At 42.9% G+C, this 14,288-nt stretch overlaps 1 protein-coding gene across 1 annotated transcript; it reads left to right on the top strand.

The window, feature by feature from the left end:
• The first annotated feature begins 1,712 nt into the window (after positions 1 to 1,712).
• On the top strand, positions 1,713 to 14,229 carry LOC120424973 (importin-4-like). The gene is made up of 6 exons (XM_039589329.2): positions 1,713 to 2,019; positions 9,726 to 12,275; positions 12,330 to 12,553; positions 12,613 to 12,745; positions 12,807 to 12,984; positions 13,047 to 14,229. The coding sequence occupies exons 1-6, from the start codon at positions 1,966 to 1,968 to the stop codon at positions 13,169 to 13,171; spliced, it is 3,264 nt and encodes a 1,087-aa protein (XP_039445263.1). The 5' UTR covers positions 1,713 to 1,965; the 3' UTR covers positions 13,172 to 14,229.
• The last annotated feature ends 59 nt before the right edge of the window (positions 14,230 to 14,288 follow it).

The following is a 14,288-nucleotide window of genomic DNA, read 5'->3' as shown; positions in this document are numbered from 1 at the left end:
CGTGCTCTTCCCCAAAGGGCACACCAGTATCAAGGAGTTGAGTATGAAGGTGAATAAAGTGGGACCAGTCGTCGTCCGGTGGGTGGCCTACCGTAACAAAGAACCGCACGTGACCCAGTACAAGAACTGCTTGCAGTTCGATAACGGAACCAGTAACTGCCATCTCAAGCCCAGGTGCAAGAAGTGTGTCAACTGCTCTGGATCTCACGAGGGTCTGGACCGCAGCTGTCCCAAACGTGCGCAGTTCATCCAGTCGAGGCAGCAGGCGTCCAAGCCGAAACCGCCAGCATGGAAGAAGGACAAACGGACTCCAACATGAGCCGCGTTCGACGCGGCGGATTTTCCTCCGCTACGTGGAGCGGTGCCGTCCGTCGAGCTAGAAGATTAACATCCTCGTCCCGCTGGAAGAAGTCGAAAAAATACTGGCGCCGGCGCCGGTGCAACCCCGAAGGAGCAACAAGGTGAACGGAAAGGAACGGAAGCTGTACAGCGAGTCGGAGTTGTGCGCCATTTTCCGAGAATACAGAGTTCGCTTGAGGCAGTGCAAGACACCCGAAGAACAGATTGATGTGATCGCACACTTGTTGACACATGGCGCGGGAAAATGATCATCTACGATAGTTACGCTTTTCTTTTATTATTTTTTGTATAATTGATCCTCGGTTTAAACCTGGTCGCAGCACCTAAAAGGACCTAATAAAAATGAGTTATGAAAAAACGGTAAAAAACATGATTAAAAACAGCCCGGGAGCATGTTGACAGCTCCCATACAAACTGAGCGTACCTCTTTTTGTGGGCCCAGTGGGCCTAAGATGGCGGCCTTCGATATTATCTAGCCAAACTTTTGAAAATGGCGAATAGTTTAAATAAATATAGTTTTTCCTTGTTTCGGTTTAAAACGACAAAAAAAGCAGTCTGGAATCATTTTCTTAAAAAACTAGTTTAGAGATTTTCTGGTGGTTATTGCGCGTATTCCCGAGAAAGACACGCGGCAAACCAGCCTCGGAACGACGCGCCGCACCATACTGCACGTTTTGTTTTTGTTGATCTTCTTCTTCGAATCGCCTGGCATTGTTGGCAGATATGTTTTTAATTGCACCAAAAGTGCAGAAAATCGCTGGCAACAATGTCTACGGCACATTCTGAGATGCCGCGCGGCGTGTACCTTTGAAAGAAATGAACAATATTTTATCAAATTCGTGTTCCTGAGCCAATTTCACAATAAAGACATGCATACAAATGTTTATTTTCATCCATTTTAACCCTTTAAGAAATTAAAGTAAAACAAATTAAAAAGCTGTTGTTTCTGGTGACATCTGGTGAGCTCCAGACGGCTCCTGATATGAAATATTCCAGAAATCCATTCGAACTACCGGATTTCGAGTTAGCGAATCGTCGCTGTATAATTCACGCCCGTAGAACTTATTCGACCTCGCGCGGTGCACTCCGATTTGCCATAATATTCTAGTACTTCAAACCGCTCTTACAGCTCGCAAATCTCTCTCGCGCCAATCTTTGCTGTTCTAAAACGCACCCCTCTAACATGCTCTTTCTCTTTCTCCCCTGTGCCAAATTTTCACAACAGTGACGCTCGCTCTCTTTCGCACCGCGGTTGTTATCAGCTGAGAAGCTCTGCGATTCGCTCGCCAAAAAAACCCGCTCTCTTTTCTTCCCATCTTGCGTGCATGCTTTTTTGGTTCGCGAAGCAAGAGTTTGAGGTTAGATCTGCTGACAGGAAAATTTTCTTCAGAGTGCAAAATCCTTTGTGCAGCGCAGGACGTTCCGCCGTGTTTCCGTGCGTCGTGTTCCGTCGTCGATCGTAGCAAGCGGAAGTTTGTGGCGAAGGTGTTCCCCCCATCCTCCCCTCCACACCTAGCGTGCGTGTGTGTGTCCAACGCGACCGGAAGTGGACCTCGCGTGTGAATTTCTTTGCGGAACGAAAAAAACGTGTGTGGCCACGACAAAATGGAACAAATTATCCGGAATTTGCTGGTGGCAGACAACGATTTGATACAACAGGTGAGCAGCCCCTTTGAGTTGATTTTGATTGGGATTTTGCACCGGAAGTCGAATCGGAGTCCTAATCTCAGGAGAAATTGCAACCTTGAACCCGTGCTGGAGTGGCACCCATTGATATTCATGAAGTGTCTTTTGGGGAAAAAAAAGTTTTTTGCATCGAAATTTTCGCACACGTTGCCTCTGTCGTAGTCTCCGTCTCGTTCCTGCGCAGAGGGTCAAATTGGATTTTGGGAGGTTATCAAAGGGATCGGATAGCAGTGGTGGCCGGTGGGGTCTGGAACCTGGGAGGGAAGTAAGATAAACTTCGCAGCAAAGGCGTGTTGTTTGGAGTTCACGCCGTGCAGACCGGTCTCCCAACTCGACAACCTACAGACAGTTTTGATAGCTGCGCGTAATAAAAAAAAGTTTTTTGCATCGAAATTTTCGCACACGTTGCCTCTGTCGTAGTCTCCGTCTCGTTCCTGCGCAGAGGGTCAAATTGGATTTTGGGAGGTTATCAAAGGGATTGGATGGCAGTGGTGGCCGGTGGGGTCTGGAACCTGGGAGGGAAGTAAGATAAACTTCGCAGCAAAGGCGTGTTGTTTGGAGTTCACGCCGTGCAGACCGGTCTCCCAACTCGACAACCTACAGACAGTTTTGATAGCTGCGCGTAATCGCATTTTTGGCCTATGTTCAAACTTATAAGAATTAGAAAAGTTACTAAATACACGGTAAATTAAATTAAGTTGAATTTATTTATTATTTAAATTGCGTTCAAACAAAAAAAAAGCAATAATATTATGTGTATATTACCAACATTGTAATTGAAATGCAGGCCAAGGATTGATACCTAAGAGCATGCAATGGCACTGATCTTGTTGCGTGCTCTTTGGTTGACGTCCAGGTAAGGAACATCCTGGAAGGAGCGCAACTAACTACATCCGTAGTTCTGTTAGATCATCCGAATTACCTTGATCAGAACAGTATAGCTCTGGTTCCTTGCAAGTGTCCTATTTTCTTACCTCCACGTTGGCTTGGTTTTCATGATGACCTAGCTGGTGGCCTGTGGAAACGGATCGTAAACCTTTGACCACCGCGGGTCAGAGTCGAGACGGCTGAAAGAAAGGGGCGCGACAATGTGGGAAAGGGAAGTAATTTGTGATTGTAGACGGTATTGTTTTGATTCGCAGTATGTGGAGTCAACTGCTGTGGATGTACCTGAAACATCGCACAACAGAGTTTCTCTTCTCTTCATTCTCAGCTACCACCTATCTCCTATTTTTATTTTGCACTACTGATTCTCACTTCTTCACTGATTCTTTTATTTAATATCCATCATTTAATTTTGATTTTACTTACTTTTGATTCTCTTATCTCTCAAAGCTTTTCCACTCTTTTTTTACCAACTGATACTGCTGTAACAAACTTTGTTTTTATCCTTAAAAATATACTTTTCCTTTATGTACTAGTAATATCAAGTCTATTTATCATTTGCCTAATCTGTTTTGATTTTATTGCGAATTTATTTAGTTGAATAATTCTTTATCAGTCCTTTAAATTATCATTACTATAATCTAAGCTTGTTTTATCTCTATTTATTAACTATTGTCTAATTTTACATCTACTACATCCAGCTTCTCATTTTTATTCTTTAAAATACAATCATCATTCTCTTACTATTGATTCTTGATTTTTTATAAAATATATTCTCTTTTAATGTCAATTGTTTTCAATCTTTACCCTTTTCTTCAAACAAGTGAGGTTTGAGCCCTTACTCAATTTATGGAAGAGTTAAAGGATTAACACAAATTTTACTGTTGTAATTTTTGTAAACTTTTATAACATGCTTAGGACCAAAAATTGTAACAAAACACCGCGACAAAAGAAATAGCAACATATAAACACGATACAACACTAGGAAAGATTTCAGGAGAAAACAATACACAGTAAATAACAATTAGTTTTTGAATTCAAACTAAAAATATAACAGTTTTTGCTTTAATGAAAGTTGATAGGCACACTATAAATGGTTAGGCGCTTATACTTACATCAAACCCTACGTAATGTACCACCCCGGCCGAGTTAAAATGCGTAACCGGAAAAGAAGGTGTGCATGCCTGGCACGAACACTCAATGCGTGTTCTAGCGTGTAGCTCGTACTGACTCAGAGCAAGGGTGAGATGTAGGTGTAAGGGCAGTGCGTGTTCGTCGGGAACCTGGTGCATAAGATCGGTCAAGGCCCGTTCTTACACTGAAAATTGCGAATTCCGAATTTTATCCCTGGAAATTTACCCTTAAAAAAATCTTGTTTCCATTGCATCCTTGCTTATTAACTCATTCTTTGGAAATAATTACCTATTTTTCCGCGTTCTGAAAAAAAAATCAATTTGAAGGAAACGGAGTATAAACTGTTTGAAATTGAATTCAGTTTTCTTCTGCACATTTGTTGCCGACAATCCAAGTTTTGTCATATATTTAAATTTTTTACGGAATGGAAAATGTTGTTTTTACCTCGCGAAAAACAAACAAATTATTGTAAGACAACTGCACTGTTGTTTAATGCATTTTTATTTTATTAAGTTTATCTCTTTTTATTAAAATCTTCAACCCATTTTTTTCAATTTGTTTTTCTTTGTTTTGAATTCATAAAGGATTTTATTTTGAACAGGTATTCAAAATGGCCACGCGTCGCCTCTGGATCCTAATCCTGGCTTGTCAATTAATTATTTTTTTGCATTTAAGTGAAAAAAGTGATCAGAAATCTACAATGTACAATTTCCTTAAACCCTTCCTTGCCCTGATACAAAGTGTAAACTGACAGGATATAAAAAATTGAAATAAGGGGCCATGGTTTTCAACATTTTAATGAAAAAAGTGTTTTAAAATGCTTTATACACCTGTCCAGTTGTTTTGCAATCATTAGTTTCCAAAATATTAAGTATTGACGAAAATTGATTTTTCGCAAAAAAAAATGCGGTACTGTGCATCGGAATTTCATAAAAAATCAAAACATTTTTAAACAAGCCCAAACATGCTAAATATGATTATCAATGCAGAAAATGCAGTTTACCCTGGGCTTTGTCATAATGAGTGTCATAGGTTTGATGCTTGTTTGGCAAAGAGTATGATTTGATTAGATGTGGAATTAAAATCGAAGTGTTCAGTATATTGCTGAAGCTTCCATTTTTACACATGGACACCACTTCATGCTGCGAGAACCCACTTTGGCGCAGTTTCAGGGCTTAATCGATGGCCGGTAAGCTGTCATCGAGACAAGGAGGTTCTCCGATAGTGGAAATATCACATTTGTACAATGAACCGCTACATATGTGATTTTTCCCTATCTTAATGTGGGTGTCAGGTTAGGATGCGGTTTTAAAAAAACTAGTTTTTGTAGAATTTAGGATTTTAACTATAAATATCAACTTGTTATACTTTGCCTTTAGTTATTTAGGCACAAAATTAGTAACAGTGAATTTAGTAATTCTATCAGAATCGGTGATTTTCATTCAAGTAGCATAAAAACCATTATGATTTGTCAACATTTCCGTAGAGTCTCGATCAATCAATAGTGAAATGATATCGGACTAAATTCGTTGATCTGTTGAACTAACGGTTGTCGGATTATGATTGTATCGACCATTGTTGCGAATCGAGGATCTACTGGAATTCTGACGATCAAATGGTCGTCTCTTTTTCAATTCACGACTTGTAAAATATGAACTGTTATTCATTTTTTTTTTTGTTTTGCCTTCCTCACCTTACTGAGGAAAGGCTATAAAATCACTTGAAAAATGAACTTCTTAATTCGACCTTGTAGACCCACCTTCACGTATACCTATCGACTCAGAATCATGTTCTGAGCAAATGTCTGTGTGGATGTGTGTAGGTGGGTGGACAAAAAAATTGTCACTCGATTAACTCCGGACTGGAAGAACGGATTTTGACCGTATTAGTCTCATTCGATCCGTCTTGGGGTCCCATAGGTCTCTATTTAAAATCAGCAAGTTTAGTTAAGTACTTCAAAAGTTATGCTAAAAAAACGATTTTGGCGTATGTCCGGAAGATTGTAAAAAGGGTGGTTTTTGCAATAAACCCTATCATGTTATACATTTTCAGAAAGGTATTATTAACCTTTCCAATGAGCCTAAAACATTGAAGATCTGACAGCCCTATCAAAAGTTATTAGCACTTAAGTGTTATTTATACACTTTTTGGAGGCCGGATCTCAGATATTTCAGTAAAAATCATGACCGGGTCCATCATGCGACTTGTCGTTAGTTAGATAATCGAAAGACCTTTCAAATGAGCCTAATACATCGAGGATCTGACAACGCTTTCAAAAGTTATTAGCACTTAAGTGTTATTTATACACTTTTTAGAGGCCGGATCTCAGATATTGTGATAAAAATATTGTCTGAATCTTCCATGCGAGCTATCGTTGGATAGGTTTTTTTATCAGACCTTGCTGATGAGCCAGAAAAATTGAAGGTCTGCGAACCCTATCAAAAGAAATGAGTAATAAAGTTGATTTGCTAAAAATGTCAAGGGAATGTTTTACTGAATGTATTGACTAATGTATTGAATGTGAGGAAGGCACCAACCACCTAAAGGTGGATTAAGTAACGTTTTTTAAAAGAAGCCAGACAGGTTTTAAAAGAAACGTTTTTTTGGCTATTAATTAAAATGTCGGGGATTTGAGATAAGAGTAGCTTTCGGATAGGTTACTTTAAATCTTGTATTCAATTCAAGTTAGGTAGTTATCCGCAAATGAATATTTGGACTTATATGAATAATTGAACATTTTGGACTTATAAATAACACACAACTGTGCATTTATTCTAGAGTCAGATCCATACAGCGTCAGTGTTTATTTGGTCGAAGTGTACTAATTCATTGGCAGATCTGATTCTAGTTGTAATGTACGACAAGACTACTGACGGACGGGACAGGACGAGGGCCCAGTTTAGAGGTTTCGACATCAACAATGTGCGGCTGGATCACCCTCCAAAAAAAAAAAAATCAATGCAGAAAATGCAGTTAAGATTGTTTTCAGTTGATCAGATTTCTAAATTTAGAAGTTTTGTGAAAACATTTTTTTTTTTTGCGTTTTGATGAACTTTACGTAGAATTGATATGAAGAAATGGTCAGAAGTTATTATTTAGTTCAGTTGTACCCCAATTCCTCAAATATATTATAGTTTTCGAAAGTTTCCACTTGACTTGGCAGTGTTGGCAAAAAGTATGATTTATACCGAGTATTTCGAAATGTCTCTCTTTAAAGGCTCTGTAACTTTTGTTAGAAGCAAATTGCACAATACTATCTTGGGGAGAGTTGTTCAGGACATCTAGGGCTTGCTTTTACGGTGTTAAATTCATAACGTAATAAAACTTGAATTTTGTAAATTAAAAAATGTGAAAATGCAAGTTTCTCCATACTAGTTTCCATACAAATTTCAATCGCTTTGCGCCAATCGCTCCCAAATTTTGGGAGGTTTTTTGGGAAAATAAAAGTGACCCAAAAAATGTAATGATGAAAAAATCAATTTTCGATTCCACCCTACTAAACATGCTGCGAATCAAAACAATACCGTCTACAATCACAAATTACTTCCCTTTCCCCCTTTCTTCTTGCCGTCTCGACTCTGACCCTCGCTGGTCAAAGGATTACGAGCCGTTTCCACAGGCCACTAGTTAGGTTTTTTCATTAGGCAGATAACTTTTGTAAACAAGAGTGTACACTCGACGTTTTGTAATGTTAGGCTCCATTTCATTGTTATTTGTACACTTTTTGAGACATGATCTCAGATATTTTGATGAAAACGTTGTCCGTATCTATTATGCGACCCATCGTTGGATGAGTAATCAAAAGATTTTTCCAATGAGCCTTACAAGATTGAAGATCTGAAAACCCTATCGAAAGTTATAAGCACTTAAGTGTTCTTTATCACTTTTTGGAATTCTCAGATATTTTTAGAAAATATTTTCCAGATTTATCATGCAAACTACAGGTCATAAAAAGACCTTGTCGATTAGCCAGGAAGAATCTGAAGATCTGAAAGCAGTAATGAAGCTTAATTATTCAAACTAAAATGATCTAAAAGATCTGAAAGTAGTAATGAAGCTTAATTATTCAAACTAAAATGCTAGAGATTTATACTTTTCAAGAATTATTTAAACCCCACTTGTATTCCAAATGGGACCGTCTTGCCTTTTACCAAAAACACCGCACACCGCATTTCTTTTCCACGAATCCACGCACGCCCGGCGTTTTGTGGCGATGTGTCATGAACGCCTTTTTAGAGCTTCTTGCGATATTCGCTCTTCCACCAAAACTCGCACGATTGTGTGTGCGGCGCAGCAAAGTTAAATTGTTTAATGCAGGGGTGCTCAAAGTTTTTGGAAGCCGGGCCAAATTTGAAGCTCAAGTGAGTTTGCGGGCCAAAATCATAAAATAATCAGCTTTTTGAAACTTCTTTTATTTTTTCACATTTTTGTTGATTAAAATAATAGAAAACACAAAATGACAGTTTTCGATCACTATTGTAGATTTTATTGTTTTTGGAATTTGAAAATAAAAATTTGGTTGAATGTGTTTTCATTAAAATTAAAAAAAAAAGTTTAAAAAATGGTGACATGTAATCTGAACATTTTATGTAACGACGCAATTTTATCTTTGAATTAGGTGTAACTAAAGAAAAATCGAGAGAAATTTGTTAGAATATGTTTTTTAACATCCGTCAAGTTGATTTGCAATCATTATTTCCAAAAATTGAAAGATTCGACGATAAAAAAAAACATTTTATCGCAAAAATAAACTTATTGCCTTACTGTTCGTCGAAATCCGAACATGCTCAAAATGATACTAAACGCAGAGGAATGTATTTCAATGAAATTCAGCTTATTCCACTTAAAAATCATTGATATTTTAAAATAGATTAAGACACGATTTAAAAAAAAAATCATTGTCGGACAAAGGGAAGGGTTGGTCGACAAAAGCTTTGTAAAATATTTGCAACAGCCTTATTTCCCCAATTTAACATTTTGTCTGCCTAAATCAGATGGTAATCAATCAGATTCGTTATCTAACTGTTATGATTTCGAATCCCGAGGGAAGGTTTCTAAGTGCAAAGTAAGTTTGAGTCATAAAAAGGGTCATTAATACTTTCAAATTAATATGGAAAACTTTTTTTTTGCAATTATTGCAGATTTCTGCCTAAGTCAAATTTGAACGTATTGTGAACATTTCCAAACATGTTTGAAGAAAGTTTGGACGATATTTACTAGTTTCACTCACTTTGAAACGTGACAAATTGTTTTAATTATTAAGATTTTAGAACTAAATATTTGTGTCGTAAAATGGGATCAAAATATTAATAAATCATTAGTTTTTTGTAACAAAAAATTGAAAAAAAGTTAGCATAAAAAAGATTAAAATAAACCTTTAAGTATAAAATCACTTTACAAGTGGTCAACGGGCCATTTAACATGAACGTTCAAAATGGGTCCGCGGGCCACAAAAAATCACCTCGCGGGCCACGTTTGGCCCGCGGGCCATACTTTGGTCACCCCTGGTTTAATGGATCTCTTCTTCTCTCCTCTGCTAAAAAATCATGATTCATTAGGGGTTAGAGGAATGCGCGCGTGTTGCCAACCGATCGACCGCATGCTTTCGGGATGATTAACGGCAAAAGTAGTAAAATTTAACTCATCTCTCCGTCTTTCAGGCCAGCGCCGAGCTGAAGGAGGCGTTCAAGCGCCCGGAGACGGTTCCGCAGCTGTGCGAGCTGACCGTGTCGCATTCCGATGCCCAGGTGCGGCAGTACAGCGCGATGCTGCTGAAGAAGCAGCTGTGCAAGTTGCGCAACTGGCAGCAGGTTCCGCCCGAGCAGCAGGCCCTCATCAAGAAGGGCATGCTGGAGGCGATCGTGAAGGAGCCGGAGAAGTCCGTGCGGACGGCCATTACGGCGTTCGTGGGTGTGCTGGTGCGACACGAGGCGGCCAAGGAGGACGGCTGGATGAACGAGGTGTTGAAGTTTATGTTCGACAGTACGAGTTCGGGGGATCCGAAGCTGGCGGAGATTGGCGCGGCCACGTTTGCCACGTTGACGGACACGTCGCCGGATCAGTTTATTCCGCACTTTGAGAACGTGTGCCAGCTGTTTTCGTCGGCGTTGATTGCGACGGAGGCGAGTGGGAACATGTGCACGCCGGTCGTGTACTACATTCTGCAGGGCATGTCGCATCTGGTGCCGTTCATTACGGGGCATCCGGCGGCGGAGAACACGTACCAGCAGTCGATTCCGTATGTGGCGAAGGCCTTGGTTGGGTTCGCCCAGCTGGATTCGTTCAAGTTCATCGAGGCGTTTGATATTTTGGAGAATTTGGCCGACGAGTCGTCGCGAATTCTGACGCCGCATTTGAAGCTGTTGATTGAGTTCTGCTTGGAGGTGGGCCAGAACGGTGAGCTTGAGGATTCCGTCCGGGTGAAGGCCATCACGTACATTGGGTGGTTGGTGCGGCTGAAGAAGAAGATGATCATCAAGCAGAAGTTGGTGGAACCGATTGTGATTGCGCTGTTCCGACTGATGAGCGTGGCGCCGGATATTGAGGATGAGGACGAGGAGTACTTTGGAAGCAACGAGGTGTCTACGCCGAGTACGTGCGCGGCCCAGTCGTTGGACGTGCTTGCGCTTCACATTCCACCGAAGCAGCTCATTCCGACGTTGATGTCGCTGCTGGAACCTGCCCTGCGTGGCACTGATCCTCTGGCCAAGAAGGCGTCCTACCTGTCGATCGCCGTCATTGCGGAAGGTTGTTCCGAGCACATCTGCAGCAAGTATTTGAAGCCGCTGCTGGACGTGATTAAGAACGGCATCACCGACCAGAACCCGATGATCCGTAACGCGGCGTTGTTCGCGCTGGGACAGTTCTCCGAGCATCTGCAGCCGGAGATTTCGCAGTACGCCGAGGAGATTCTGCCGATTCTATTCGAGTTCCTGCAGCAGCTGTGTCTGCAGATCCGCACCGGTGGCAAGGAACCGCAGCACATCGATCGCGTCTTTTACGCGCTGGAGACGTTCTGCGAGAACCTGGAAGATCAGCTGACGCCACATTTGCCGATTCTGATGGAGCGGCTGTTTGAGGCGCTGGATTCGCGCAACTCGGTCCATCTGCGGGAGCTTTCGCTGACGGCCATCGCGGCTACGGCGAACGCCGCCAAGGTTAACATGCTGCCGTACTTCCCGCGGTTGATCGACAGCTTGAAGATGTATCTGGTTAAGACGGAAGACGAGGACATTTGCACGTTGAGGCCTCAGGCGATCGACACGTTTGCCGCGCTGGTACGAACCATCGGAAAGGACAACTTTTTGCCGCTGGCGGTGGACACTCTGAACCTGGGGCTGACCATGCTGGACGGCTGTGACGATCCGGATCTGCGACGAAGCTGCTACAATCTGTTCGCCTCGATGGCCTCCTCCGTGAAGGAAGACATGGCGGGATCGCTGACGAAAATTGTCGAATCTATGCTGGAGAGTGTCAAGAGCACCGAAGGCATCGTGCCAACCTTCAAGGACGACGGAGACGATCTGGTGCTGCCAAACGGGGGAAACGCCGAAAATGACGACGACCAGGAGTACGACATCGAGGACTCGGACAACGAAAACGAAGACGATGACGACATTGCCGGGTACAGCGTGGAGAACGCGTACATGGACGAAAAGGAGGAAGCGATTCTGGCGCTGATGGAGTTTGCCGAGCACACCGGACCGGCCTTTTCCCCCTTCATCCAGACTGCGTTCGAGGAAATCTACAAACTGATCAACTACCCCAACGAGGACATCCGGAAGGCGTCGATCGATGCGCTGAAGCAGTTCGTCATTTCCCTGCACGAGCTCGGCAACGTCGAGGGCGTCAACCAAACGATCCTGATTCTGGTGCCCAAGCTGAGCGAAATAATCCGAACGGACGAGGAACGAACGGTGGTCATGTCGGCGCTGGACGGCTACAGCGACATCATGGAGAAGGTCGGCGCTTCGGCCATCCAGGCCGAGGGCCAAAAGGACGCCATCTTCGGCTGCATCGTGGACGTGCTGAACGGCAAGGTCGCGTGCCAGTTTGACGAACCCGTCGACGAGGAGCAGGAGGAGAGCGAGTACGACGAGGCCATCATCGAGTCGGCCGGCGACATTCTGCCCAAGTTTGGCCGGGCGCTGCCTCCGGCGGAGTTTGCCGTCTACTTTGGACGCGTTTGGCCTTACTTCATCCAGAAGATTGTGAGTTAGCTCGACATCATCTTGAACAACTCCTTGATTTTTTTTATTTTTCAGGAGAAAACGAAACACAAGGACGAAACGACGGACTCGCAGCGCGCCTTCGCCATCGGCGTGCTGTCCGAGTGCTTCAGCGGCCTCAAGGAGTTCACCGCCAACTGGTTCGAGACGCTGCTGCCGATCTTCGTGTCGTGCGTGCAGGACCGCAACAACGAGGTGCGGAACAACGCCGTGTACGGCATCGGCGAGATGGTCCTGAACGGCAACGAGTGCTCGTACAAGTGAGTTTGATCTGGATTTGATGGCTCAGGGGGTAGAAAATGACATCGTTTTCTTGCAGGCACTTTCCGCAAATTTTGACCTCGCTTTCGACGGTGGTCTCGAAGGAGCAGCACCCGGGCACGCTGGACAACATTTGCGGTGCCCTCGCCCGTATCATCACCACCAACAGCAGTCTTGTGCCAATGAAGGAGGTCAGTTCCGGCGGGTCTTGATTAATATATGTTACTGAAAGGGAAATTTTCTCTTTTTAAGGTTCTTCCCGTCTTCGTCCAATACCTACCCCTTCGCGAGGACTTTGAAGAGAACCAGGCCGTGTTCCGCAGCCTGGACGTCATCTACCGCCAGGGCAACGAACATCTGATTCCGCTGCTGGGCCGCGTGCTGCTGGTCGGCCTGCAGGTGCTGTACAAGAAGCAACACAACAATGACGGTAAGATCGAAATCATGTACCTCTGATTAGGAGTTCAACCTCAACCCGTTTTCCCTCCACAGAGTGTCGCGATCTGGTGTTCAACTTTGTCAAGCAGATCGGCAAGGACTTCCCGGAGAAGTTTGCCGAGGTGGTGCGCAGCGACGCCGAGCTGGCCCTGTTTGTCCAGACGCTGCCGCTGCAGTAGAAGCCGGTGCGCGTGCATCTGATGCACAAACTGTACGTGTCCTACATCAACCCGTACCTGCAGAACTGCGTGCGCCGCGTCGAGCTGAAAACCACCAAGATGAGATACCGGAGCAGACGGAGCGTTGGCGTGACGGGGTGTGCCTCAGGGGGGCGCGACCGCGATTCCGACGACGACGACTACGACGATAACGTGGCGCGCAGCTACGACAGTTCTGACGACGAGCGGTACAAGTGATGGAGGGAACGTCCGAGTAGAGTAGGTCTATCGTGTTGTGCGGAATGTGAGCAAGAAGATGGCAGTCCTTGAACCCTTTAAACCTGTGCGCGAACGTATCAACCCCCCGTAACATATTCTACTCGCTATGCAGATGCATAATTATTCTCTATTTTTTTATAAACTGCTAGTTAACAGACCCGCTAGTGTTAACAGTGATGTGTTAAAGTTTATTTATTCTCCCTAGAATTAGTTCATTGTTACAAGTAAACAATACAATACACTCACACACACATACTCTGCTTGCATTGCATGAAAATGTGAACTTTTCCAAACACTTTTTCTTTATACATCAGTAGAGAAAACGAAAGCAAAACATAAAAACGTGCAAGCCAAAACAGTCCAGCGCAAATCTAAACCTGAAATTAAAAAAAAACCTTAAAGTAAATCAATATCTCTCCGTCAAGTAGAATCCACAATAAACAAAACAAAAAGAAGAAAATAGTGTAAAACCTAAACATAGCCAGCCAGAACTAGATATAATCGACGTTTCTGTCCTTCCGCCATCGAAACAAAAAAACATAGTTTTCTCACCCAGCAAAAAAAGAAAAAATCAGTACGAGAGAGAGGTCCTAACTACTCTGTATACAGATTGTAGCCGAAGAAGAACCGAACATCAATTATCACGATCATCCTAGGAATGATGCATTACTAGAAGTGAAGGTAAAAAATAATAATAAAAAAATTATAAAACAATATGAGCAACGTATATGTTGAAGTTTATACAAGCCGTAATATTATACAGCCTTAAAGAAATAAACATTTTATCTTAAAATGCGAAACATCACCTTGTTTTGTCCAACCGAACAAAGCCTTTTGAGTCGATTGTGGGAAGTGGGGC

The sequence above is a fragment of the Culex pipiens genome, chromosome 3 (genome assembly GCF_016801865.2).
Source record: "Culex pipiens pallens isolate TS chromosome 3, TS_CPP_V2, whole genome shotgun sequence".
In the NCBI taxonomy this organism is placed as follows: Eukaryota; Metazoa; Arthropoda; class Insecta; order Diptera; family Culicidae; genus Culex; species Culex pipiens.
The sequence above is the reverse complement of the archived record's forward strand: the minus strand, read 5'-3'. Positions and strand labels throughout refer to the sequence as shown.

What these genes read in the sequence shown, in the direction of transcription:
- LOC120424973 (XM_039589329.2), top strand. Translation starts at nt 1,966, where the DNA reads ATGGAACAAATTATCCGGAATTTGCTGGTGGCAGACAACGATTTGATA. An exon ending in GGCAACGAGTGCTCGTACAA is followed by an intron (nt 12,554 to 12,612) that starts GTGAGTTTGATC and finishes GTTTTCTTGCAG; the next exon opens with GCACTTTCCGCAAATTTTGA. An exon ending in GTCTTGTGCCAATGAAGGAG is followed by an intron (nt 12,746 to 12,806) that starts GTCAGTTCCGGC and finishes TCTCTTTTTAAG; the next exon opens with GTTCTTCCCGTCTTCGTCCA.